This window comes from Mesoplodon bidens (genome assembly GCF_964165515.1).
Source record: "Mesoplodon bidens genome assembly, chromosome: 1".
NCBI lineage: Eukaryota > Metazoa > Chordata > Mammalia > Artiodactyla > Ziphiidae > Mesoplodon > Mesoplodon bidens.
The window spans coordinates 208,774,042-208,799,069 of NC_138176.1; the positions used below are offsets into that span (position 1 = coordinate 208,774,042).

Here is a 25,028-nt window from a genome sequence, read left to right on the forward strand (position 1 = left end):
ATGAAGTTTGAAGGAGATCAAGCTAAATGTAAACATGTAGAAAATTTTGTAAAAAGGGAAAAAAGATTGGGGATTAAAGATCGTGGTACACAGAAGAGTCTGACAGTCTCAGACACAACTGGTTTTCGTCCCCTCATTCTAAATTCCTGGAGCAGGAAGCACAGCCAGCATAAAAGATGTTTGGGCCTGTGATCTTAAAGAATTCAGTCCCTCAAATGCTGGATATGAATTGGACTCAACAGGAAGGATAGTTCAGTAGATCCTCCATCTGTATTACTCTTTGTGCTCAAACAAAAATACAGCTGTTTAAAGAGTTTTAAAAATTATTTCTAAAAGAGTATTAAATACCCTATTCATATTACTTTTCTTTTTTTTTCTGCTAAAATGTAGTTGCCTTGCCTACTTCTCTTCCTTATTTGTAACAATCACACACTACTGTTATACAGTAAAGAAATGGAGAACTTATCAGGGACCTTTTCTCAGACAATTAGTTCAGTTTTTTAGAAAGCAAATAAGAATTTAAGAAAATAAGTATGAAAGTCATTTGAATTTTAACTTTACCTGTTAAGCAAGATAATTTGTATTACTTTGTCTAATAGTATATTAATATACTTCTCTTTTGATATAACAAAAGTATAATTTTCATCTGTGTTTATTTTTAAAGAGTGCCAATTCTAATGAAATATATTTTTTACAGCTAAAAGATGGCGGCAAAGCATCCCAGGCAAAAGTAAGAATAGGTGATGTGGTTCTCAGCATTGATGGAATAAGTGCACATGGCATGACTCATCTTGAAGCCCAGAACAAGATTAAGGGTTGTACAGGCTCTTTGAATATGACTCTGCAAAGGTAAATTGCTTTTTGTTTGGCTCTGAGAGAGAAGACAACACTGAGGAATGTGTTTTCGTGTGTCTGATTCATGGTGTTAACTAAGAAACAGTTTCTGTTGCCATTGTTTCAGGTAGATAAGTAAAAAATAGAATGGCTTTTAAATTGGGTAATTAAGCAATATGAGAATTGGTGAAAGCTTTGGATTATAAGGCATGTATTCACATACGCATAAAGATTGTGTGTGCACTTTCAGAGAGTTTAAGAATTCCTGAAATTTCTCAGTGGAGTGCAGCCTAAGAATTCTTGTTACGGGGTAAAACTCTTGGCCTTAATATTCTGGGCAGTATATTAGGGGTATTCTTTTAAGATATGATTTGACTTTTCTTAGTATGTCTTTTTCCCTTTCTTTCCCTGAGTAGAAAAGCAGAATTTTACTATACTCATTTGAAGTCCAAATTTTCTGAACTCAGTTTGGCTTCAATTTTAAAATAATCATCTCATTGATTGTACTATATCAGATCTTTTCAGCATCCCAACATTTGAACTGTATTGAGATCACCTGATTACTTGTTAAAAATAGTGATAGGAATCAGAATATCTGGAAGTAAGGACCAAGAATTATATATGAATGAATAAGTTTTCTATGATTATTATGAAATATGAAGTTAGAACCACTGCAGTGTCTTGGGTTGAGGGGAAGGGAGGAGAGAGAGGAGATAGAGGGAGGGTGATTGAATGATGGTTCTGAACCTTTAGGTTTATAAGGAAGTAGCTATCATTTACCAGGTGGTCATGGAGGGTTTTAAGCAAGTCTTGCTTTTGATAATTACATAAGTGTTCTCTGGTCTATAAAATTTGGAAAATGCCATTTTCCCCAAAAACATCTCATAGGCTTCCATAAATTGTTGTCTTTATTATAAATCTTTAAGTGGGGAACAACATGCCATACCTTCCTAACACTTTTAGCTAAGAAACCTTTTTTTTCTTGGAATCTCTCCTGGGAGTATTTAAAGGATATATACAGGGCAAATTATATGTACTTGTCTGGAAGAGTATCAATTTGGTCTTAAAACTGAATAGGAAAAATTTAGAAAAACTTAGACTTATAGATTTACTTTGTTGTAGCATGACTTTCTGACCACTTCTCTTTTGGGGGAGTATGTGTGTGTCTGTGTGTGAAATTGCTTTCAGTGGAACTGTTGAATCAAAGGTCATGTGTATTTAAAATTTGAAAGCTATTAGCTATACATTTTAATGCATAGAAAAGTAATCAATGAGGAAAAGTAACCTTGCTAAAAAGTCCTGTTTCGATAGTATCCTTTCTGTTCTATATATTTAGACATGTAACACAAAAATTGTTACTAATTAAGTGAAAATAGTCATTTTTACTGATAGGCATTTTTGCTAAGTATGAATTTTGAAAGGGAACCAAGAAGTCAAGAAGCTTAACTTGTGTGAGATATCAACAAAGCAACACAAATACAGATGATGTCGGGCTGTTTCTCAAATTCTAAAGTGAAAGTTTATATAGGGTATAATCTTTCTTTCTGGGCTGTGTATCATTTCTTTCATAGTTGCCAACTTGTTTTCACATTGTGCTCCCTATTTTACAACCTAGGACTCAGTATCTTATTTTCTATTGACAGCACTTCTGGTTCCGTAAGAGTAGATGAAAACCAGATGTTACCCTGTTTGGATGGATTTGCAATTTAAGTAATCTGCTACTGACTCTAATACAGATTCTTTTAAGCTACTTGAATACAAAATCTAACAAACAACTTGTTATAAACATTTGGAGATACTACTTAATCTTATCTTCGTATTTCTGAATATGGATATTCAGAGACTCAAACTATGAGAGAGAATTTTAGAGTCCTGTTGTTATCCATTGTTATTCTCCTTAAGTTTTTGAACACTTCTTGTGTCAGGTAATGTCAGCCTAAAAGAGGTTTGCGTTTAAGAGAATTCACGGTATAACATTGACAGTACTACTGAAGAAAGACTTTTTGTTTTTTATGGAAAAAATAAAACTTTCAAGAGTTATCATCAATTCTTCCCTATACCAAAGCCATTTTCTTAAGTTCTCTCTTTCTTATATCAGAGCAAATATTTTTTCTTCCACTTATTTCTGAGTTTGAACAACAGCATCCTTAATTGGCCTCCAGTCACCTTACCCTCTTTATTCCATCTGCCACCAGCCAAACTGCTGAGCATTCTTCTTCCAAACTGAGTGACCCACAACAGTATTTTCTCTGTGTAACTGTTTTCTTCATGAATATCTAGTATTTTCCTTTACAGACTTGTCTTAGTCCAGTTTCCCTAGAAACAGAACCTGAGATGGTATTCATGTGCAAATGATGTATCTAGAGAGTTCTTTCACATGTTACTTAAAAGGGAGTAGGTCAAGCAGGATTGGGAAGAAGAAGAAACTGAGATGAGGAAGGGTTTGGTTTCATTGGATGTCTAGCCTCAGCTTGACCCAGGAGGGAACTTTGGAACAAAATTGTACCATAGAGTCTGTCTTGCCTCGAGGCAAGGGAACTGGGCTTTTGTCCCCTCTCCCCTTCATTCGTTAGCCATTGACCACCAGCTGTCCTGGAAATGTGTGTGTGTGCAGGAGCGCAGAAGAGGTCTAGGAGGTAGCTTCTGTTACTTCCACAGAAAGTTGCTGGTATGAACCATTAGCAATGCAGGGAGTACTTTTGGGACTGGATGTACCAAACCAGTCGAAGGGTTCCAGAGGACCCAGGCTGGGCACCAATAGCACGTGCTGTGAGATTCCTTCCAGACTGGAGTCCTTTGCTCAGAGGATTAGGCTCTCTGTGACCCAGGCACACTCAGATTGTCCTCCCCCTAGGACTTCCCTGGCAGTCCAATGGTTAAGACTCCGTGCTGCCACTTCAGGGGCCGAGAGTTCGATCCCTAGTCAGGGATATATGCCACCTGGTGCAGCCAAAAGTTTTAAAAAAAAAAAAAGAAAGATTGTCCTCCCCAGATCATCACTATTCGTCAGTGAATACCATCTTTCCATTTAAGGTAGGTTTCTTACTGTCCCTCACATGCCTTTTTTTTTTTGTCCTCTCATGAAATTTGCTCCACCTGGAATGCCCACCCACCTCTTCACTGCCAATACATGCCTCCACCTCCACAAATCCCATATCAAACCTCATCATCTACCCATGGTCTTTTCTTACTATTGCAACTTATTCATTTTTTTCCCCTCTAAACTCTTATGACAAGTTTATACCATTCGACTCAGCGTTTAATTGTACACTAGGTATAACCAGGAATGACAAGGCAGATTCCATGAATCATATACAAATAAACCTAATTGGTTAATAGTCATACCTAATACTGCCTATGTAATTAACTAATTACTCTGTGTTTCACCAACTAGACTCCTTGAAAGCAAAGACCTTGTTTTTTGCACTATTTGTATTTGACATCTTGTATAGTTTTGTGCTTTTAGTGTCTAATAAATATTTGATGGGCACCAGCATTATTTCTCAAACTTGGCATCATTTATTTATTCCACAGATACTTTTTGAGCTATTGCTATGTGCCAGGCACTATTGTAGATGCTGGGGGCATTCAGCAGTGAGCAAAAACAAACAAAATCCCTGCCTCCTTGGTGCTGACCTTTTAGTGAGCAGAGGCAGACAATAAACAAGTTAAGTAATGGGAATTCCCTGTCTGTGCAGTGGTTAGGACTCGGTGCTTTCACTGCTGGGGCCCATGTTGGATCCCTGGTCAGGGAACTAAGATCCCACAAGCCGCGCAGCACAGCCATAAATAAATAAATAAACAAACAAATAAGTAAAAATGTATATCACATGGAGGTGGTAAGTGCCTTGGGGAAAAATAAAGCATGTAAGGGACATAGGGAATGCAGGGGTAGGAAATTGCAATTTAAAGTAGAGTGGTCGGGGGCTTCCCTGGTGGCGCAGTGGTTGAGAGTCCGCCTGCTGATGCAGGGGACGTGGATTCGTGCCCCGGTCTGGAAGGATCCCACATGCCGCGGAGCGGCTGGTCCCGTGAGCCATGGCTGCTGAGCCTGCACGTCCGGAGCCCGTGCTCCGCAACGGGAGAGGCCACAGCAGTGAGAGGCCCGCATACCGCAAAAATAATAATAATAATAATAATAAAATAAAATAGAGTGTTCGGGAGAGCCTCAGTGAGAAGGTTATTGGATATCTGGGTCACGAGTGTCCCAGGCAGAGGGAAGAACTGGTGCAGTGGTCCTGTCAGGAGGCCAGTGGGCCCGGAGCAGAGGGGGTGAAGGCAGCAAGGTCAGAAGTGAGGTCAGAGAGATAGCAGGAAGTGAGTGGAGATGGGACAGTACTTGTAGGACCCATGCGTCACTGCAACATTTGTAATCGACTTTAAATTTTCCTGGGCCTATAGAAAGTTGTGAGAAAGCCTTGAAGAGTTATAGCTGCTTGGCCAGCTCTACAGCAGGATTTGGGAGAGAGGTGGTTTCATTATTGGAAAGGGGCTAGAAGGAAGAGCAGACCAAGCCTCTGCCCAGTCTTGATAGCCACGGGACTGCCTTTTTCTTCTAGTGCGGTAGAAATACTGGACGATTACCACTTCTGCTGATCTCCACCCAAGAACCCCCAGCAGGAGACTATGACAGAGAAAACCCATCTTTTTTTTTTTTTTTTTTTTTTAATTTATTTTTGGCTGCGTTGGGTTTTTGTTGCTGCACGTGGGCTTTCTCTAGTTGTGGTGAGCGGGGGCTACTCTTTGTTGCAGTGCACGGGCTTCTCATTGCAGTAGCTTCTCTTGTTGTAGAGTACGGGCTCTAGGCATGCAGGCTTCGGTAGTTGTGGCACATGGGCTCAGTAGTTGTGGCTTGTGGGCTCTAGAGCGCAGGCTAGTAGTTGTGGCACATGGGCTTCATTGCTCCGTGGCATGTGAGATCTTCCCGGACCAGGGATTGAACTCGTTTCGCCTGCATTGGCAGGCAGATTCTTAACCACTGCGCCACCAGGGAAGTCCCCCCTCTTTGTTTTTGAAGTGAAAGTTACCAGCAATTTTGTTTTGTGAATTCTTTTGTATTAAGTATTATTGTTATATATCTGTTCATTATATATATATATATTTAATTGACCTCTTCTTTAAGCCCAACCTCAAAATCCTAAAATAAGGTTTAGATAAGAAAAGGTAAGATAAAGATACTTGCTTGAGTAAGGTTATTTTGGAACTTTTTTTTCAATCTTGTCTCATTTGGGGGTATGTAATAAAGCAAACATATGCTCTCTCATTGATATCCTACAAAAATAAGACTTGACTCACTATATTCTAGTATCTAATGAATATAGAGGTGTGGAAGATTTCATTTTGACTTCTTTTATCGTTGGAAAAGATTGGAAAATATTTTTTCCCCCTGAAACTGGCACTGATTCTAAGAGTGCTACAACTGGACAATGAAAAATTCTATTTGAAATTATTTTTCCTCTTGGGAGAACAGGCAAATAGTAGTGTGCTTGTTTTTAAATATCAAGTGCTTTTTGCCTATGCTTTTGATCCACGTCAAAGTGGATCATTTAAAAAATTACATTATTTCAGCTAATAATAGAAGAAGACTACTTTCTGAAGTTTTGATGTCAAATAACTCTATGAACTATATTAGAGTTGGAGTCCATGAATAAGATTTTTAACTATTTCATTTTATTTCATTAATTCTTTGCATAACATAGATAAACTTGCTACTGACTTACTGTATGAATTGGGGTAAGTTGCTAAACTTCTGGGCCTTAATTTTCTTGACTGTAAAATGAGGTCATGAGTGATTTCTAAGTTCCCTTAAATTCTGGTTCTTGTTCTGGTTTTTTAGCTGTAAATGGATAAGTTCCCTAAAGTTTGCTATTAGATCAGACTAACTTCAGTTTGCTTGTTTTGGCTGAGAGAATCAGGAAATTGGACTTTCTTCACTGGAGTTATCTTAAACTATGCCAGGTTAGCAAAGTGACTTGTACTACCCTGCCGACTTTAAGGTGAAAGGTAGGTCAGCTGGATATTCAAACAGAACTTAATCATAAAAAAATACTGTATATACTTGTCCTTATTTTATACTTTAACATTAATCCTTTCAGAATCACAGAGAATATATATAACTTTTCTAATCTTCCTTGTTTTTTACATTACCAGTAGTGACGTTCTGTGGGTTTATTTACTTATTTACTTTGGTTCCTTAAATTTCATTTAGTGTATAACTTGTTATGATTGGAAGTGAAAGATCTAGAAGGATTGAGTTTTGAAAAATATTGATGTACTCTCTGCCTCCCCCTTCTTCCTCATCCTTCAAACAGCAGAAAAATTGTCAGAGGTCCGGTAACTACTGCTAATGAATGACAGACTGGAATAATTTAATAGGCACATTGAGTTACAAAAAAAAAAAGAAGTAGCTGTGGTACCAGACTGAAGCTATTAGCCATCTTTTGTTTCATTTTAATGGATTGCTTAACATCCTGTTACTGTTAACTTTAATGAGTTCACCTCTGCTCTTTCTTTCTCTATTAGCATAGATGCAAGATATTAAAAAACACTTTTTTAAAATCCAAGTTTTCAGTTCTCTATCTGGGATGTTTCAATTCATGTGAATTAAAAGACATTTAGTTCGATTACCTTTTCATTTAATTGGAGTTGCACATTATCCCACCTCAGGTTCCTTTCTTCCCCTTGGTATTTCACATACTTTTTGAATGTGTTTTCTGCAATTTAGGTTTTACTGTGTGTTTGTTTGTTTGATCGTTTGTGTTGGTTCTAGTTTCATTTCTTAATTCTTTGTTTGGGCGATGACTTTTCCAGAAGGACTGTCTGATTAATCCTCCCTCTCCCTCATCATTAAAATTAGAAGTGCTGCTTAGGAAAGGGGATGAGGACAAGCAGGCATTGACATCTCTTTTGTGCAAGTCTTTTCACATATACATTTAATCCTTCTATCAGTCCATTGAGAAAGGAGTTAACACCCATTTTTCAGATGATTAATTTATGGTTTTGAGGGTTTATGTGACTTGCATAACAAAGCCAGGTCAGTTCAAAGACTATTTCCCTCCCCCACTTTCTTATAGCTAGGACTGTGACTATAGTCTCCTAATAAAATTTGACAAGACAGGAGAGTAATTCAGTGGGGGTAACTCTTTGACTCTTTCACTTGTAAGCAACAGTGTCTCTGTTTTCACACTCACCTGTTGGCATTCTGTAATACATATTATGCCTAAATTATTTTCTATGTGCTTCGTAGACCCCATAGGTTAGAATAAAAGTAAAAGAGAAGAAGCAGGCTAAATAGGTTCATGGGTCACTAGATAGGAGCATTCACTTGGATACTGACTTGTATATATGGTTGCCTGTCCTAAATCAGAATATCATCTTTTATTTTTCCCTCCCAAGTTTATAAGCCTGTTGACTATATTTGCTAAATTATTACTGTATTAAAGTTTGAAGACTTTGTTCTTCAGCAGGCTTCTGTGTATGCATCCCATGAGTAACTAAGGATTTAGGAATTTTAAAAAATACGTTTTTAAGACTTTTTGCTCAATATGACACTGACTGGAAAAGATACCAAAACTGTCAATCAACAAATCCATCAACAGACATGGAAGAGAAGTATTTCTCTTCTGTCTCTTTTTCTTCAATTCGGTAGGGATAAAGATTGCTGAAAATGAACTTGAAGGCTCAAATTAGCACATCTTTTTTGATAGTCTGTAGCAATTTGCATATGGGTTCATCGGGGTGTATTTTGCAATTCTTCCACTTTGCCTCTTGAAACTGCGCAGTTATTTTATTTTATTTTATTTTTAATTTATGTATTTAATTTTTGGCTGTGTTAGGTCTTCGTTGCTGTGCGCAGGCTTTCTCTGGTTGCTGTGAGCCAGGGCTACTCTTTTTTTTTTGCGGTACGCAGGCCTCTCACTGTTGTGGTCTCTCCCGTTGCGGAGCACAGGCTCCGGACGCACAGGCTCAGCGGCCATGGCTCACGGGCCCAGCCGCACCGCGGCATGTGGGATCTTCCCATACCGGGGCACGAACCCGTGTCCCCTGCATCGGCAGGCAGACTCTCCACCACTGCACCACCAGGGAAGCCCCCAGGGCTACTCTCCGTTGCAGAGCGCAGGCTTCTCATTGCGGTGGCTTCTCTTGTTGCGGAGCACGGGCTCTAGGAATGCGGGCTTCAGTAGTTGTGGCACGCGGTCTGAGTAGTTGCGGCTTGCGGACTCTAGAGCACAGGCTCAGTAGTTGTGGTACACGGGTTTAGTTGCTCTGCTGCATGTGGGACCTTCCCTGACTAGGGCTTGAACCCATGTCCCCTGCATTGGCAGGTGGTTTCTTAACCACTGTGCCATCAGGGAAGTCCCTTTTATTTTATTTTATTTTATTTTATTATTTTTGTTGTTGTTGTTCGGTACGCGGGCCTCTCACTGTTGTGGCCTCTCCCGTTGCGGAGCACAGGCTCCGGACGCACAGGCTCAGCAGCCATGGCTCACGGGCCCAGCCGCTCTGCGGCATGTGGGATCTTCCTGGACCGGGGCATGAACCCGTGTCCCCTGCGTCGGCAGGCGGACTCTCAGCCACTGCGCCACCAGGGAAGCCCCTAACTTTTATTTTTTAACATAAAAGTTTTATTTACTTTTCTGAAGGAAAAACTACTTCAGTTATAATCCTTTGGGAAAAAAATCCTAGGAAATTTGTAAAATTTTAATTTGTAGAATATTTCATCTGTGCATAATTTTTAAACGAAGCCATGAAATAGAGATATAAAGAAGGGGAATGGTAATAAAACTGACTTTGAAATTAGGCAAACTTGGTGCAAACCTTGATTCTACCACTTGCCTAGCTTAGGCAAGTTACATAAGTGAGTTTCAGTTAACCATTTGTAAATGGGCATAGTAATAACTGCCTTCTAAGGCTCTTGTAAAGATTAAGTAACAAATGTAAAGAACCTAGGATATAACAGAGATACGTTTTCTCTTCTTTCTTCCTATTTCTCCAGTATAAGTAAGTATTAATACAGTATCCTTTGTAAAGTTACTTCCAGGAGGTTATATTTATTTTGTTTCTTAGCAACAAAATGGGTGTGACTGGAGGGAAATAGGGAGAAAATGAGAGGGCAGTCGGGTAGGTAGTTATCTTGGAAAGTCAGAAAGATGATTATGCAAGTGTTAGAAGAAAGGATTGTTTAGTCAAGTGAGTGGGTTTTGATCCTACAGTTGTAATTAAAGCTTTTTAAAAGCATGAGGGGATACATACATTATGCTGAGTGCCAGGTAACTACTGCTTTGGTTAAAAAACTCTCAACCAGTAATTTATGGCAGCGGAGAGAAACCAGTACATACCTAGTCTTCTTTTTTCTGCTAATTCCTCTTGTTCTCCTTAGAGGAAAAATGCAGATGTAATTCTCCTTTACTGTGAGTTAAGCCAGAAAGACAAACAAAACAAGTGTTTTTTCTGTCACGCTCCCATCCAAATTCATGTGTATTCCCTTTAAAGTAATTTACATTAGTTAAATTGCTAACTTTTGGACTGCTTTATGATACTTTTAGAAATAATTTTCTCTTGTAACTTTTCATCAACACTATCATTACTTAATTAGTTGGAAAATCTCATAATGTTCCAAATTTTTGAACATCGGACTTCTCTAGATTTACCTTATGACCAGAAGCCATAAGGGGTAGATATAAAGAGAGTGATTTATGATTTCTGCCTTTAAGGAACTTATATCTATTTATTAGGACATTCATTGAGATAAGAAGACACAGAAAGTGCTACAGAGATTCAAAGAGGGCAAGATCTCATTGAAACGGAAAGGCTTCCTGGAGGTGCTGCATCTGGGGCTAGGCTTTGATGAGAAGGCCATCTCAGGTGGAGGTGGCCAGTCCCCAGGCATCTGTGGGGAGGAGTGTGTGGACCAGTTGGACATGGAGATAAGAATAAAAGTTAGATGCAAATAGTGCTTTGCAGAGTCTTAGACACTGAGATATTCAAAGTTTTGATCAGAAAAGTGACATTTCCTGGATAATATTTAGTGAGATAGCTTGGAAGAAGGTGGAGAGGCGAGAGGCAGGGAGACTGGTCAGGCAAGTATTACAGTAACGTGGCTATTTGCGGGCTTGGAGTGGAAAGCAGAGGAGAAACGGGAGAAATGAGAACTTGTGAACAGGAGTTCTGAAAGCCACAGTAATGGTGTGGATATGAGGGAAGAGGGAAGAACCGAAGACAGCCGAGGTGCTCAGCCTGCAGGACCCAGGCTCCGTTCTCCTTTCATCTTCCCCTTGTTTTCCTCTTCTCACGGGAGCCTGGCTTCTGCCGCTGTCATGTCACTGAAACTGACGCCTGGACGTCTCACAGATTCCTCAAGCTCAACATGGTCAAAACTGAGCTCCAGGGCTTCCCTGGTGGCGCAGTGGTTGAGAGTCCGCCTGCCGATGCAGGGGACACGGGTTCGTGCCCCGCTCCGGGAAGATCCCACATGCCGCGGAGTGGCTGGGCCCGTGAGCCACAGCTGCTGAGCCTGCGCGTCCGGAGCCTGTGCTCCGCAACGGGAGAGGCCACAACAGTGAGAGGCCCGTGTACCGCAAAAAAAAAAAAAAAAAACTGAGCTCCACACTGCGTGTCACCAATTTGCATCTCCTGCTGCGCTTATCTTGGTGAAGGGCCCACCATCCACCGTGTTACCAGATCAGAAAGGCTCATTCCTTGCTGAACCTCCCATGCCCATCTCTAGCCCCCTGTTCACTACAATTTGCATAGATCTCCAAGCACACTATGAATAGAATAGAATAAATTAGCATGGCCTCAGGGTGGGTTGGTGGGGAGAGACACAGTTCCTAGCCCTAATGCGTATATCTTAAACAGAAAGGTTTAAGGTCCATCTAATTGAACATTTGCTGTGCTGGTCACTGGGGAGGGAAAGGGATGTCCTCACACCTGCCCTCAAGGAGCTCACAGGGTGGAGCAGTGGTTTCTGACCTTAAATAAGGACCTTTTTTTTTCAATGTCAAATATTCGTGGGCAACCTTCCCCCCACCATGTTAGGATAACAATTATTTTTAAAGTAACTGCAGATTTTGTAAATATTGTATTGCAGTTTTAAATGAAGAGGAAGATTTTTTACGTTTATGTATAAGAATCTACATTTATTTAAAAATCCAAATATATAATACATGATTTAAGCAGACTTTAGTGTTTAGTACATAGATGAATTCATGAATCATTTGTGGAAACTTAGAGCTGTGTGCCCGTTACCTCCAGTTGCTTCAAGTGTGGTTCACAGATCGGGAACCACTGGCCAAAAACATTTAAGCCATCTGGAAGTAGAGAGACGGGAGCAGAGACATCCGCAGGGAAGGTGAGACTGAGGAGAGACCGCATGAGGATGGGGAGGGAAACAAAGACAGAAAGACACAGACTGCAGGACCGTTGAAGGAGCAGCGTAACAGGAGAAGATTCTCCTGGTCACATCGGGTTTATAGCAGATTAAAAAGACCCATGGTTCCACAACATCGGATTCTACCAAATTTACCTTCATTATCATTTTAAGAAAAAAAGCTAATTTCAGAGTTTAAGAGGAGAAACATACAGTTATTTCCTTGTATAAAAAGGAATAGCTGAGAAAGATGTAACATGCACCCTAAGTGGAAAGAATATCACGCCCACCTTTTGAAGGGAAGAAATAATATTCTATTTTTACACACTCCAGTGCCTATCACCATGGCTTGGACATAGAAGATACTCAGTAAATAGTTATTGCTTCGAGTAGTAGAGACTGCTACTTGTAAAAATACAGTAATTTTTCTACTTTTGCATAACAAATTTAGAAATAATTTACGAGGAGTTATTAGTGAGGTAGAGTGACAGACTGGTCATTCTTGTGTTTTGAATGGCAGCAGTCTCCTTGGAATTCAAAATAAACATTGTTGTCCATCGCATTGAGAGCTTTTGAAAGGATTGAAATTCAGGTCACTCCCAACTGTTTCCAGCGGCTGTTGTTGCTATTAGGGTCTCAAAGGCTGAAATAGCTTAGGCTTTATACCAGTTGGAAAGTAAACAAGAGTGAAGGGCTGTGCAGAACACAAGCGGCAGAGTATTTATACTGTTGAACTTTGTAGCTTACTTTTTCTTTCATGTATTTCAAAGGCTGTATTTTCCTAGTAAACCAGCTTTATAAATAGATTTCTAAATGTTACTATGTCCTAATAATTTCTTTTATCAGCTATGATCCCTGTTAACACTTGCTCTGAAATTTAAAGCATATGAAATATAGTCTTTCATGCATCTGTTTTTTGTATGTATGAATTTTAATTTCTTGTATAATACAGCAGGAGTTCATTTCTGCATTACAGTAAAAATCCATAGATGATAATCTTGAGTTCAGTGACCTCCCTTACAATCCAGTCTGCCTTTATCTTGACTGTTGTGGCTGAAGTTTATGGTACTGTTTTCCTGTGTAATTCATCCTGTTACAATGAGTACGAGGGGCTTTCCAGATTCTTTTGTTTTATTGGAATTTTGTTATATAGACTGTGTTTTGAAATAGTGGATTATTTATTAGTCCAGAATGTTTTTGTTATCCTGAGGATATGTCTGGTCACTAAATTATTCTTAAAACTAAGAAAAGTATTTTTGTATTTGAAAGCTAAGCTAGTTAACTGCCTCTTTCAAACTAGGATTTTGATCTCTTTGACACACTGAAATACAGAACAACATCTCTTTTCTAGATTTCATAGATTCTGTAACGTTCACGTAGATTTCATTTTCTAATGAGAACCTGTTCACTTTAGTAAGGCAAAGAGTTATCTCCAAGGGATCAAAGTGGATTGTTCCTCTATTGAAACTTTGCCGTGATGTTTTTGATTTTTACGTGCAATTTTTATTGCTATATAATATTTACAGTTGAATTATTTTAGTATTATGCAGAAAAGTGTTCATTTTTATTTTCCCTTTAAAGAAGCTTATATGGGTTCTAGCAATATTCATGTTCCCAAGGACTTTAGATAATAGTTTTTCTTCTGAGATAGCTGATGGAAAAAGTGTTAAAGTTGCTAGGGATGCCAGTGTTCATAGCAGCATTATTTACAGTTGCCAAGGTATGGGAGCAACCTAAGTGTTCATCGACTGATAACTGGATAAAGAAGATGTGGTATATATACACAATGGAATACTACTCAGTCATAAAAAGGAATGAAATCTTGCCATTTGCAGCAACACGGATGGACTTGGAGGGCATTATGCTAAGTGGAATAAGTCAGACAGAGAAAAACAAATACTGTATGATATCACTTATATGTGGAATCCAAAGAGGTACAATGAAGTAGTGAAAAAAAAACAAAAAAGAAGTAGACTCAGATACAGAACACAAACTTGTGGTTGCCAGTGGGGTGAGGGAGAGGGGAGGGGCAATATAGGGTAGGGGATTTAAAAAAGGGTTATTATGGGATTATATGAAGTCACGTGTGTGAAACTTTTGAAAATTATAAAGCACTCTAGAATTTAAAAATAAAATACCAAACACTTAAAAAAAAAAGTTCCTAGGAATGCTATCTCAGTCATGTTTCTTAGTACACAGTAGGAATTTAGCAAGTAAAGCATATTAAAAAGAAACTGGAATTTAAAATTTTTACTCCAACAAGTTACTAAGCTAGGAACTTTATATACTTTAGTCATTTAATCTTCACAGCTGTTATTTTGGCAGATATTGATATTATCACTGTACTTTACGGGAAAGTTAAGTAAATACTTCAAAGTCACACAACTTGTATGTAAGCCAGAAGTCAAGCTCAGATCTGTTTCCCTCCTAATATAATGATTTTTCTACAATGTTACACTGTCTTTAAACAAAGGGATTTTAAAAATATTTTTATTGTACAGTCATCGTAATACATGTTGTCTAAAAGTTCATTTTGCTTTTCCAAATACACCACAAAATAAGCATTTTTGCCATTAACTTTGTTTGATATTCCAGTAAATTTCAAATTCCATGGAAAATACTAGCAAGGAGTCAATACTCTGAAAAATTTGCTTTTTTAGAAGCTCACAAAATATTCTAGCAGTAATATTACCTCATTCATTCCTTTAGCAGCTCCAATGTATACATTTTCTGGGTAAATTAAAGCAGCTTTAATAATACCTTCATTTGTGGAACAGCTTTTCAGTTGAATTAAAATGCATGGCTAGGGCTTCCCTGCTGGCGCAGTGGTTGGGAGTCCTCCTGCCGATGCAGGGGACACGGGTGCGTGCCCCGGTCCGGGAAGATCCCACATGCCGCGGAGCGGCTGGGCCTGTGAGCCATGGGTGCTGAGCCTGCGCGTCCGGAGCCTGTGCTCCGCAACGGGAGAGGCCACAACAGTGAGAGGCCCGCATACCGCAAAAAAAAAAAAAAAAAAATACATGGCTAAGTTCAAGTATAGGGAACAGACTTTGTAGATTCATAGTATTTTAGAGTTTGAAGCAACTCCAGCTGTCAACCTGTGGAGCTGTTAGTCTACCTACACAATTTGTCTCTTTTTGTACTTCAAAATTTCTTTTTGATCTGTGTAAAAAATATCTACGGTGACCACTCTGTAACAGTCGTGACACTGCGTTGGAGTTGTACAGCAGAGGAGCTGAGGTCAGCCTGTGAGCTGAACCTCTGCACCCCAGCACCTTTCACCTGGCTCTGCTGTTTTCTCATGTGTTTTGTGGTCTAATGTTCTCTTAGGTCTCTCATCGATATCTTAAGCCGAGAGTGGGAAATAACACTGGATTTAGTGGTAAATTGGTTTATAGGAAATACCGTAACTGTTAAACAAACCAACATGTTTCCTCTTTTCTCTAATCTTTTCTCCTACTTTCTTTAAGTTGCTTATCTTCCTGCATTTCTTTCTTTCTTTGGAGTCTTAAAATCCCTCCTCTTGACTCTAAGGTGTCAAAATGTCCTCCCCAAATTATACATGTCTGGTGCTTGAATAAACCTTATGTAATTGAGTTACAGAAACAAGTAAAATGTTTATGTTGTTTCAGTGGATATCGAGACCTTAGAGACACTACAATACAGCCACCTTCACCACACCACCCCTCCCCCACCGTAACACACACACACACACACACACACACACACACGTGGGATGAGTGGTGATGGCAGGAAGGAACAGAGTAGCTTTGTTCAAGCACCTGAAGTTTCAGATTCTGAAAAGGAAGAATTGTTTAGACCAAGGGCAGTGAGAAAGTTTGCCGGGACCCCACCGAAGAGAGATCCTAGTTCGGGGTGATTCCATGATTAAAATACAGGGCAAGTTATAAGTTAGTACAAAAAGAACTCTGTTTTCCCAGGAATCAAATGAGATGAGCTGTCCTGGAGGTTAAAAGGACTGTACAAACTTCAGCAAGATGTGAATGAGTGACAAGATGAACTGAGTTTTCTGTAACTTGTACTTATGCATGTGTATCTATATATAATACCAAATTCATACCCCCAATTCCTTTGTAGTGTAGAAAACTTTGTAGTGTAGTGAAAGGAACTTTGTAGTGTAGAAAACTTTAGGCTGCTGACTGAATGTGTTGGCTAAAGAGAATTTATGAGAATGGAGAAATGTTGGGGAATCTTGGGGCCACTGAGGCCATGAGGTATGGGAGAGAAAGCACCCTCTTTTCCTCCCTCCCTTTCTTCTGAAAGCATATGTTTAACTATAGTTAAATATATGGGCAGTGACTATGCTAGAACCAGGGACTAAGTAGAGAAATAAATGCATCTCTTAGTTCAAGAAGCCCCTAATGGGAAGAAGCAGACATTTTTATAATACAGGTGAGTGATGGTCAGAATGCAGGTGTGTACAAGTAGCATCTGGGACGTAGAGGAAGGAGTCAGAAGGAGGCAGAGAAGATATTCCATGAGCTAAGGCATGAGTCGAAGCTTGAACATAGAATCGGGGCTTGCCAGGGGGTCAGCAGTAGGAAGAGAGAAGGCATTCTAGGTAGAGAGGGTGGCACACCTGCTCTGAGAACTTGCCAGTAGTCCACTGTGGCTGAAACGTAGCTTTTGAGAGAACAGGAGGAGTAGGACGTGGTGAGAGGGCTCAGAGGGTTCGGGTTATTCTAAAAGGTGCTCAGCTGCCATAAGTCACATTTTGAATTTAGGTTCTTCGTCAGTGGGAAACTGTGGAAGAGTTACCTGGCAATAACAGGTGTGAAAATAATAGCTAATATTTATTGAGTAGGTACTGTATGTCAGGCATACTTTTAAATGCTTTACGTGTAACTCATTTCATCCTTTCGAGCACCCTGCAAGGCTTGGATGCTGTTATTCTTCTATCAAAGATAAGGCAAACTGTGCCTGCACTCAGCAGCGGGGTTAGGAGCCCAAGCGTTCGGGCTGCGTGCAGGATGTGTAGGCCCTGGAGAGGAGGGTGCCAGTCAGGAGACCGTTCACAGGTGCAGGTGGGAGCTAGTGAAGGCCCGGGCTGAACAGAGGTGGTGAGAGTTCTGCTGCTGGTGAGGACAGAAAGTTCCAAAACTGCTTGGGTCACTTTCTGATGAGCAGCTATGCTGATTCCCGTCTTCCTGCATCCTTGCTTATTGCTTCTTTCTCTCATTTAGAACTCGATTCTGTTCCTTCTGTTTAGTTTTTCTCTCTTCTCTCCCATTAGTAATGCTTATTTCCTCATTCTTTTAACAAATATTTGTCAGGTTTTTAGTTGTTGTGAGGCTCCATTAATTACTGTGCAGTTACAGAAAAGAAAAAAGAAGAGAAAGACACACACAGTCCCTGCCTTAACGAGGTGTATGACAGGTCAGATAAGTGCAGAACCTGTAATTCAAGTCAGTGTGAGAGGGGCCATCAGAATGATACAAACTTCTGGGAAAGCCATGGTCATTTGTATAGTTCATCTTTTGTTTGTATTTCTTTCTTTTTTTTTTTTTTTTTTGCGGTACGCAGGCCTCCCACTGTTGTGGCCTCTCCCGTTGTGGAGCACAGGCTCCGGACGCGCAGGCTCAGTGGCCATGGCTCACGGACCCAGCCGCTCCGCGGCATGTGGGATCTTCCCGGACCGGGGCACGAACCCGTGTCCCCTGCATCGGCAGGCGGACTCTCAACCACTGCGCCACCAGGGAAGCCCTCTGCTCTGTTTTTAGATGATCTGTTTTGAAGTATTACCTGTATGATAGCTAGTCTTTTATTTAATTAGGAATGAATTCATGCCTGGTAAGTTTTTTCTGCTTGTTGCATAGTATCTGTTTTGGGATGTATATGCGTAAGATTCATTGATGAATTCTCTTGATAAAGACTGGAGTTACTGTGCCATGGGTAACTCCAGCAGAGAAGAGGCAATATAGACTGGTTTTTCTGGTTCAGTGGGACCAATCAGAAACATCAGAGTTCTAATCCTGACTTCATCACTTAAAAGCTCTAGGACTATGAGCAAGTTACTTTGGCTCTTAAAACCTCAGTTTATTTACCCATAAATTAGGAATCCCTATTTTGTAGAGTAGATAGATTAGTTGAAAAATTAAACCTGAGCATTTAATAAGTAGTTTGCTAAATCAACTGTACTTCAGTTTAAAAAATTAGTTTGCCTAAATAAAGCATATTAATTTTTAAAAACTATAATTCCAATGTCTATGAATTTCTAAGGCTTATTTAGCACTCTTTACTAATAAAAGCTATACTTTTTTTTTTTTTTTTTTTTTTTTTTTTTTTTGCGGTACGCGGGCCTGTCACTGTTGTGGCCTCTCCCATTGCAGAGCACAGGCTCCGGACGCACAGGCTCAGCGGCCATGGCTCACGGGCCCAGCCGCTCCGCGGCATGTGGGATCTTCCTGGACCGGGGCACGAACCCGTGTCCCCTGCATTGGCAGGCGGACTCTCAACCACTGCGCCACCAGGGAAGCCCAAAGCTATACTTTTTAAACAGTTCTCTGTATCACAAATGATGGAGCTTGCTTCTTCTTTTTTTTTTGGCTGCCCCACGCGGCTTGCAGGATCTTAGTTCTCTGACCAGGGATCGAACCCGGGCCCCCGGCAGTGAAAGCGTGGATTCCTAACCACTGGACCACCAGGGAATTCCCGGAGCTTGCTTCTTTAAATTAAAAGTTTAATACATGAGTGTTGTTCATTATCCATGTACATATATGGTATTTTTTAAAGCCTAGATAATATTTGCTTTGCCTATTTGTGGTATCTCCCTCAGCACACTTTGGTTTTATGGTTTATTTTTTTTAAAGATCATTTCTCTTACCCAGTGCCTGACACACATATCAAAAAGGTAAAAATTACAAGAAAGAATGTTGCTCAGGTCACAATATTGGATTATTGTACTCTCAGCATTTTGTGAGCACTAGCTTCTTCCTAAGGAGACATTCTTGTTAAGGTTGGAGGTCACTGTTTCCTTTAAAGAGCCCTATGTTCCAATTCTAAATAATATTTCCTAGATGGAAAACATGACCATCTTTCATTTTATTGCCCTGTGTGTGTGTGTGTGTGTGTGTGTGGTTCATGGGCCTCTCACTGTTGTGGCCTCTCCCATTGCGGGGCACAGGCTCCGGATGCGCAGGCCCAGTGGCCATGGCTCACGGGCCCAGCCGCTCCGCGGCATGTGGGATCTTCCCATACCGGGGCACGAACCCGTGTCCCCTGCATCGGCAGGCGGACTCTCAACCACTGCGCCACCAGGGAAGCCCTGCCCTTTTAAAGTAGATGTTTACTGAGAATACTGGATGCCGGATAAAACAAACTGCCCCAGTCTAGTCGTTCTTACTTATTATTGTTTGTTTTTCATTTACTTATTCTTGTTATTCTTGTTGTATAAGCCTATTTGATAATAAGGTCATGGTGCTTGGCTATATTTTTCATCTATTTTTCTGGTGAAAGGACTGATTTTTTTTCAATATTGTCTTCTCTTATCCTATTAATTTCCTGACAACTGAGAAATTTTCAAAAATAGATATTTTAGAAAACAGTATTTTTTGAAATATGTCTTATTTTTTGGTATTTTATAAAAACTTTTAGACTGTAGTCTTAACATAATCTGTCTTGAATAGAACTGTTGTTTAGATAATGTGAAATGCTGTGAAGTGGTAGGCCCAACTGAGTAGTATTTGTAAATATTTTTTTTCTACTTTTGTGCAGATAGTACAATAATAGCTGTAAAGTTTTTGACCATTAGCATTTATGATGCTTGCTTCAGGCAGAGTATATTATCACAGAGTTGAATGGAGTGATGGATTTTTTTTTAATTTATTTATTTATTTATTTATTTATTTATTTTTGGCTGCATTGGGTCTTTGTTGCTGCACGCGGGCTTTCTCTAGTTGCGGTGAGCTGGGGCTACTCTTCGTTGCTGTGTGCAGGCTTCTCACTGCAGTGGCTTCTCTTGCTGCAGAGCGCGGGCTCTAGGCACGTGGGCATCAGTAGTTGTGGCACGCGGGCTCAGTAGTTGTAGCTTGCAGGCTCTAGAGTGCAGGCTCAGTAGTTGTGGCGCACGGGGTTAGTTGTTCTGCAGCATGTGGGATCTTCCCTGACCAGGGCTTGAACCCATGTCCTCTACATTGGCAGGCGGATTATTAACCATTGCGCCACCAGGGAAGCCCAAGTGATAGATTTTTTAAAATATTCTGACCCAAATGATATTGCATTACTCATACTGCTCCTGCTATTAATCTTTTCCTGGAGTAGAAAATGGTTTGTTCCTACCACACCCCATTTAAACATCCTCACCCCCTCCTTCACACATACATAGACACCCATGTGTACACACCCACATTTCTAAGTGGATGTAACAATGTAGAAAAAGAACATAAACTCCACTTAGAGAAGTATATGTAAGTAGCAGTTTTCCTCTCTGCATTTACTTTTTCCTTAAATTGGTATCAAACAAAAGCTACAGGCATACCTTGGCGATACTGTGGGTTCAGTTCCAGACTACAATAAAGTGAATATTGCAATAAAGTGAGTCACATGGAATTTTTGGTTTCTCAGTGCATATAAAACTTATGTTTACACTATGCCATAGTCTGTTACGTGTGTAATAGCATCATGTCCAACAATGTACATACCTTAATTAAAAAATACTTTATTGCTAAAATATGCTAACCATCCTCTGAGCTTCCAGCAAGCCATAGTAGTAAAAGATCATTGATCACAGATCGCCATGACAAATATAATAATAGCGAAAAAGTTTGAAATATTGTGAGAAATTACCAAAATGTGATGCAGAGACTCGAAGGGAGCAAATGCTGTTGGAAAAAGGCACCAAGAGTCACTGGATGCAGGGTTGCGACAAACCTTCCATTTGTAAAAAACAAAGTGCAATAAAGCAAGACGAGGTCTGCCTGTATTTGGAAATCTTTTGGAGTTTGCTCTGAAAAGGTTCCAGATGTGTTGTTTTCTGTACCTTTACTCTTTAGGAAATACATTAATGGGTTTAATATTTAATCTGATATTAAACATAAATAAAAATTTCTGTTATTAATAGAAGATGTTTTGAAACATTTGTAGGTGTTCTTGCTTATTTAACATCCCATCTATAATTTGAAGTAACTTTTAAAATATAAAGCTAAATTTAATCTATGGTAAGAGATATGAAAGCATCAGGGATGTCAAATTTTTAAACTTGAATATTTTAGGATATTTTATACACACACACACACACACACATACATTACTTATACTTTTTACTTAATATATTCAACCCTAACATTCCTTTTGGCAACAGGCTATTCCTTTTTCAAATCTAAATATGTAATGGATTTAAAGTATTAGAAATTGCATTCTGGGTATGTTGTAGTTATCTCAATTAGCATCGTACCATCTAGTTTTACAGTTACTGTTAGTGATTTTAGGCTTAAGGAAACAGCATTTATCAAAAGTTAGTGGTAGGGCTTCCCTGGTGGCGCAGTGGTTGAGAGTCCGCCTGCCGATGCAGGGGACACGGGTTCGTGCCCCTATCCCGGAAGATCCCACATGCCGCGCAGCGGCTGGGCCCGCGAGCCATGGCCGCGGAGCCTGTGTGTCCGGAGCCTGTGCTCCGCAACGGGAGAGGCCACAGCAGTGAGAGGCCCGCGTACAGCAAAAAAAAAAAAAAAAAAAAAAAAAAAAAGTTAGTGGTAAAACTTCAGTTACCCCCAAAACCTCAGGGCATAGCTAATTCTGAATAACTGAATTTTCTAGATAAATTGACATTAAACGCCTCAATTCTTTAAAATGTTTACTGTAACATTTTCATAGAAGTCTTTCAAAAATGATTTCTTTGTGTATTAGTTTCCTATCGAGGCTGTAACAAATTACCACAGACCTAGTGGCTGAAAAAAGCCCACAAATTCATTATCTTACAATTCTGGAGGTCAGAAGTCCAAAATGGGTCTCACTGAGCTAAAATTATGGTGTTGGCAGGGTTGCCAGGGTTCTAGAGGCTCTAGGGGCAAGGATGTTCTCTTGCTTTCTCCACCTTCTAGGGACGGCCTGCTTTCTTTGGCTCCCATTCTTTCCATCTTCCCAGGCGACAAAGACTACAGAGTCTCTCACCTCACATCATTCTGACACTGACTCTTCGGCCTTCCTCTTCCATATTTAAGGACACTTGTCATTACATTGGGCCCCCTGAATAATCCAGGATAATCTCCTTATTTTGAGGTCATCTGATTAGCAGCTTTAATTCCACTTTAAGGTTACCTTACTTCCCCATTGCTGTGTAATTTAACATTGTTTACAGGTCTGGAGATTAGGATAAGGACATGTTTGGGATGTCCATTTGGGCCATTATTCTTCCTAACACACTTTGCCTTCTTAAAGTGTCGAACAATGTGTACTGAACTGACTGTAATTATGTAGATTGCACGAGATAGGAGGTCTGACTGATTTATTTTATCACCGTCTACTGCCCCAAAGTGAAATTAAAAGTCCCTTGCAAGCTTCCTCAGCTTGGTTGCTGGGCCTTCTTTGTGGTTCACTAGTACGTTTTGTAGGTGACTATACTTCTGCAAACACAGTAGAGATTTTCTCTACCAGAGTCACTAAGGGCTATTATTGGGATACAGATTAGTGTTTGTTGGGTTACAGATCAGTGTTTTGACACCCCTTCTCACTCCTGGGAAGTACAGTGCTATTCAGTAATCTTTCATTTGTCCACTCTGTTTATTACCGAAAAGCCCATTCCCATCCTTATCATCACATCTCTCATCATTATCACAGTTGATATATCTGCCTTCTGGTCACTTAGGGTGCCAGTTCTTTAAGACGTCTGATCTTTGTCAGATTCTAATCTTGCCCTGGTCTTTTTGCTGTCTGCTGCACCCTTTGTTCTTCATATTTTTTTTTTTCCTTTGTGTACAAGAGTACTTTTTGTGTGTGTGTGTGTGTTTTAAGATGAAGAAATGGAATTGTGAGTAACTTGCACAAAGTTACTCATCAGTGGCTGATTCAGGATTTGAACCCAAGGTTACTTAATCCAGGAGAGCCCGGGCTTACCGCTCTCCTGAATTGCTATCCAACGTTCATTCTAAACCCTGAGCTTTTTCTTTTGAAATCCGTTTGTCATGACATTTTAATGAAGACGGCTTTGCAACTAGAAGGGAGAAACTTACATTGAACCTAATTTCATTTACTCGCAGGAAGATAGGAGTGAGATGGACTGATGCTTACACTCTGCCTTGCCCCTTTAGAAGGCTAAAATGGGAAATCTGAGGGATGATACCTTTGTTTTAGCAGATTAAGTAGAAACAGTTCATATAAGCCGAATTCTCAACTTGGGAAGAGATAAGGAATTGGGCTGTTTTTGTGACAGTCTTCTAAGGGAAGATAAGAGAGGAAATAAAGGGGTGAACTAAAAGACATCAGATATAAAGTGCCTGTTTACTCCCTGTGAGTCACTCACATTATTCTGCTTTAAAAACACGTTAGGAATTCATCTAATCTTCTTCGAGGCACACCCACTTCCCTCTAAGCCTAGTATAGTTCACAGATAAATTGGTCTTTCTCAGCTCACCACTTTTGCTATGCAGTTACCTTGCCAGCGGTGATTTGATGTCCTGCGGCGGGCCAGACTTCCTATTCTGTCTCAGTGTCTTCCTTATATAAATGAGTACCTGATGACTAACAAATATTTTACCCAATCCTGAATGTTGCATTGCCTTGGCAATATTTCTGGGAGCTGAAAAAAGTCATCTAAGGTACTAAGTACGTAGTGACGGTCACTTTGTCTTCTAATTCATGTTTTGCTTTATTTGCCTGCTCTTCTTAGTTTCCTACATTCTTGATTTCCACAAATGATTATTTGCAGAAAACATCCATTTTATGCATATTTGCTCTCTGTCCTGAAGTTTAGGACACTGTATGCAGAGTTAATTTTCCTTCATTTGCGTGCTTTTGTATTCTGTTTGGGCCAGTATCATTCCTGAAGCTTCATATTCTTACGTACAGTGAGGAGATTTTATACAGAGCATATAGTTAGTTGCTAAATGACTTCTATGCTCCTTAATTCCTTCCCTCCCCTCCCCTCCCCTCCCTCCCTCCATATGCATTCTCATTCTCTTGTTAGGTTACCTGTTTGTATGCGTTCTCAGAAAAGGCCCTTGATAGACATGAGCTCTGACAGTTGGAACTGATACCTTAACATATTTATATTTCTTTAGTTTAAAATTTTTCTTTTAGAAGAAGAGAATGCATAAAAAATATTCTCTGTATTGGAAACTGTACTCGAAATCAGGAGTCCTAATTGGAGACTGTACTAGAAGCAAGGATTCATGCTCTTTGCTTCTATGGTCAACTTTTTCAGCAAGATCTAGAAATCTTTTATGCCTCATTGATTAAACCATAAGAATGACTGACGTTACTTAGAGATTTGGCATCTGAATAGTCCAAAATATTGAAGTTGTTATTCTTGAAAGTAACTACTGCCTCTAGCAAAAATGTTTTGAAACTATATATATGATAATTTGGAGCTGGGAAAATTTAGTTAAAACATGAGAAAATGTCTTGGCTATAGCAAATTATTACTGTCTGAATCTCCTGGATAAATGAGTTATTCTCTTTAGCTGAAGGAGACTACATGGTACAGTGGAAAGAATATGAACTTCATTGTCAGACAGAGCTGAAGTTTATCTGGGTAACATTTACTTGATTTCTGTATTAGAAAGTGCATGATTAAACATTTCTAGGAGTTCAGAATCTTTTTTATAAGCAGCATTTATTGTAAGGTGCCAAAGATGCAGTTGTAGGTAGCGGC

The 25,028-nt window shown here is 39.8% G+C and overlaps 1 protein-coding gene across 3 annotated transcripts in view; it reads left to right on the forward strand.

The window, feature by feature from the left end:
• Positions 1 to 25,028, forward strand: part of PDLIM5 (PDZ and LIM domain 5) — a 217,039-nt gene that overhangs the window by 67,667 nt on the left and 124,344 nt on the right. For all 3 annotated transcript variants that reach the window (XM_081228028.1, XM_081228029.1, XM_081228030.1), the window contains one exon: positions 698 to 849. In XM_081228028.1, coding sequence (XP_081084154.1) covers positions 698 to 849 — 152 coding nt within the window. The remainder of the gene's footprint in view (positions 1 to 697; positions 850 to 25,028) is intronic.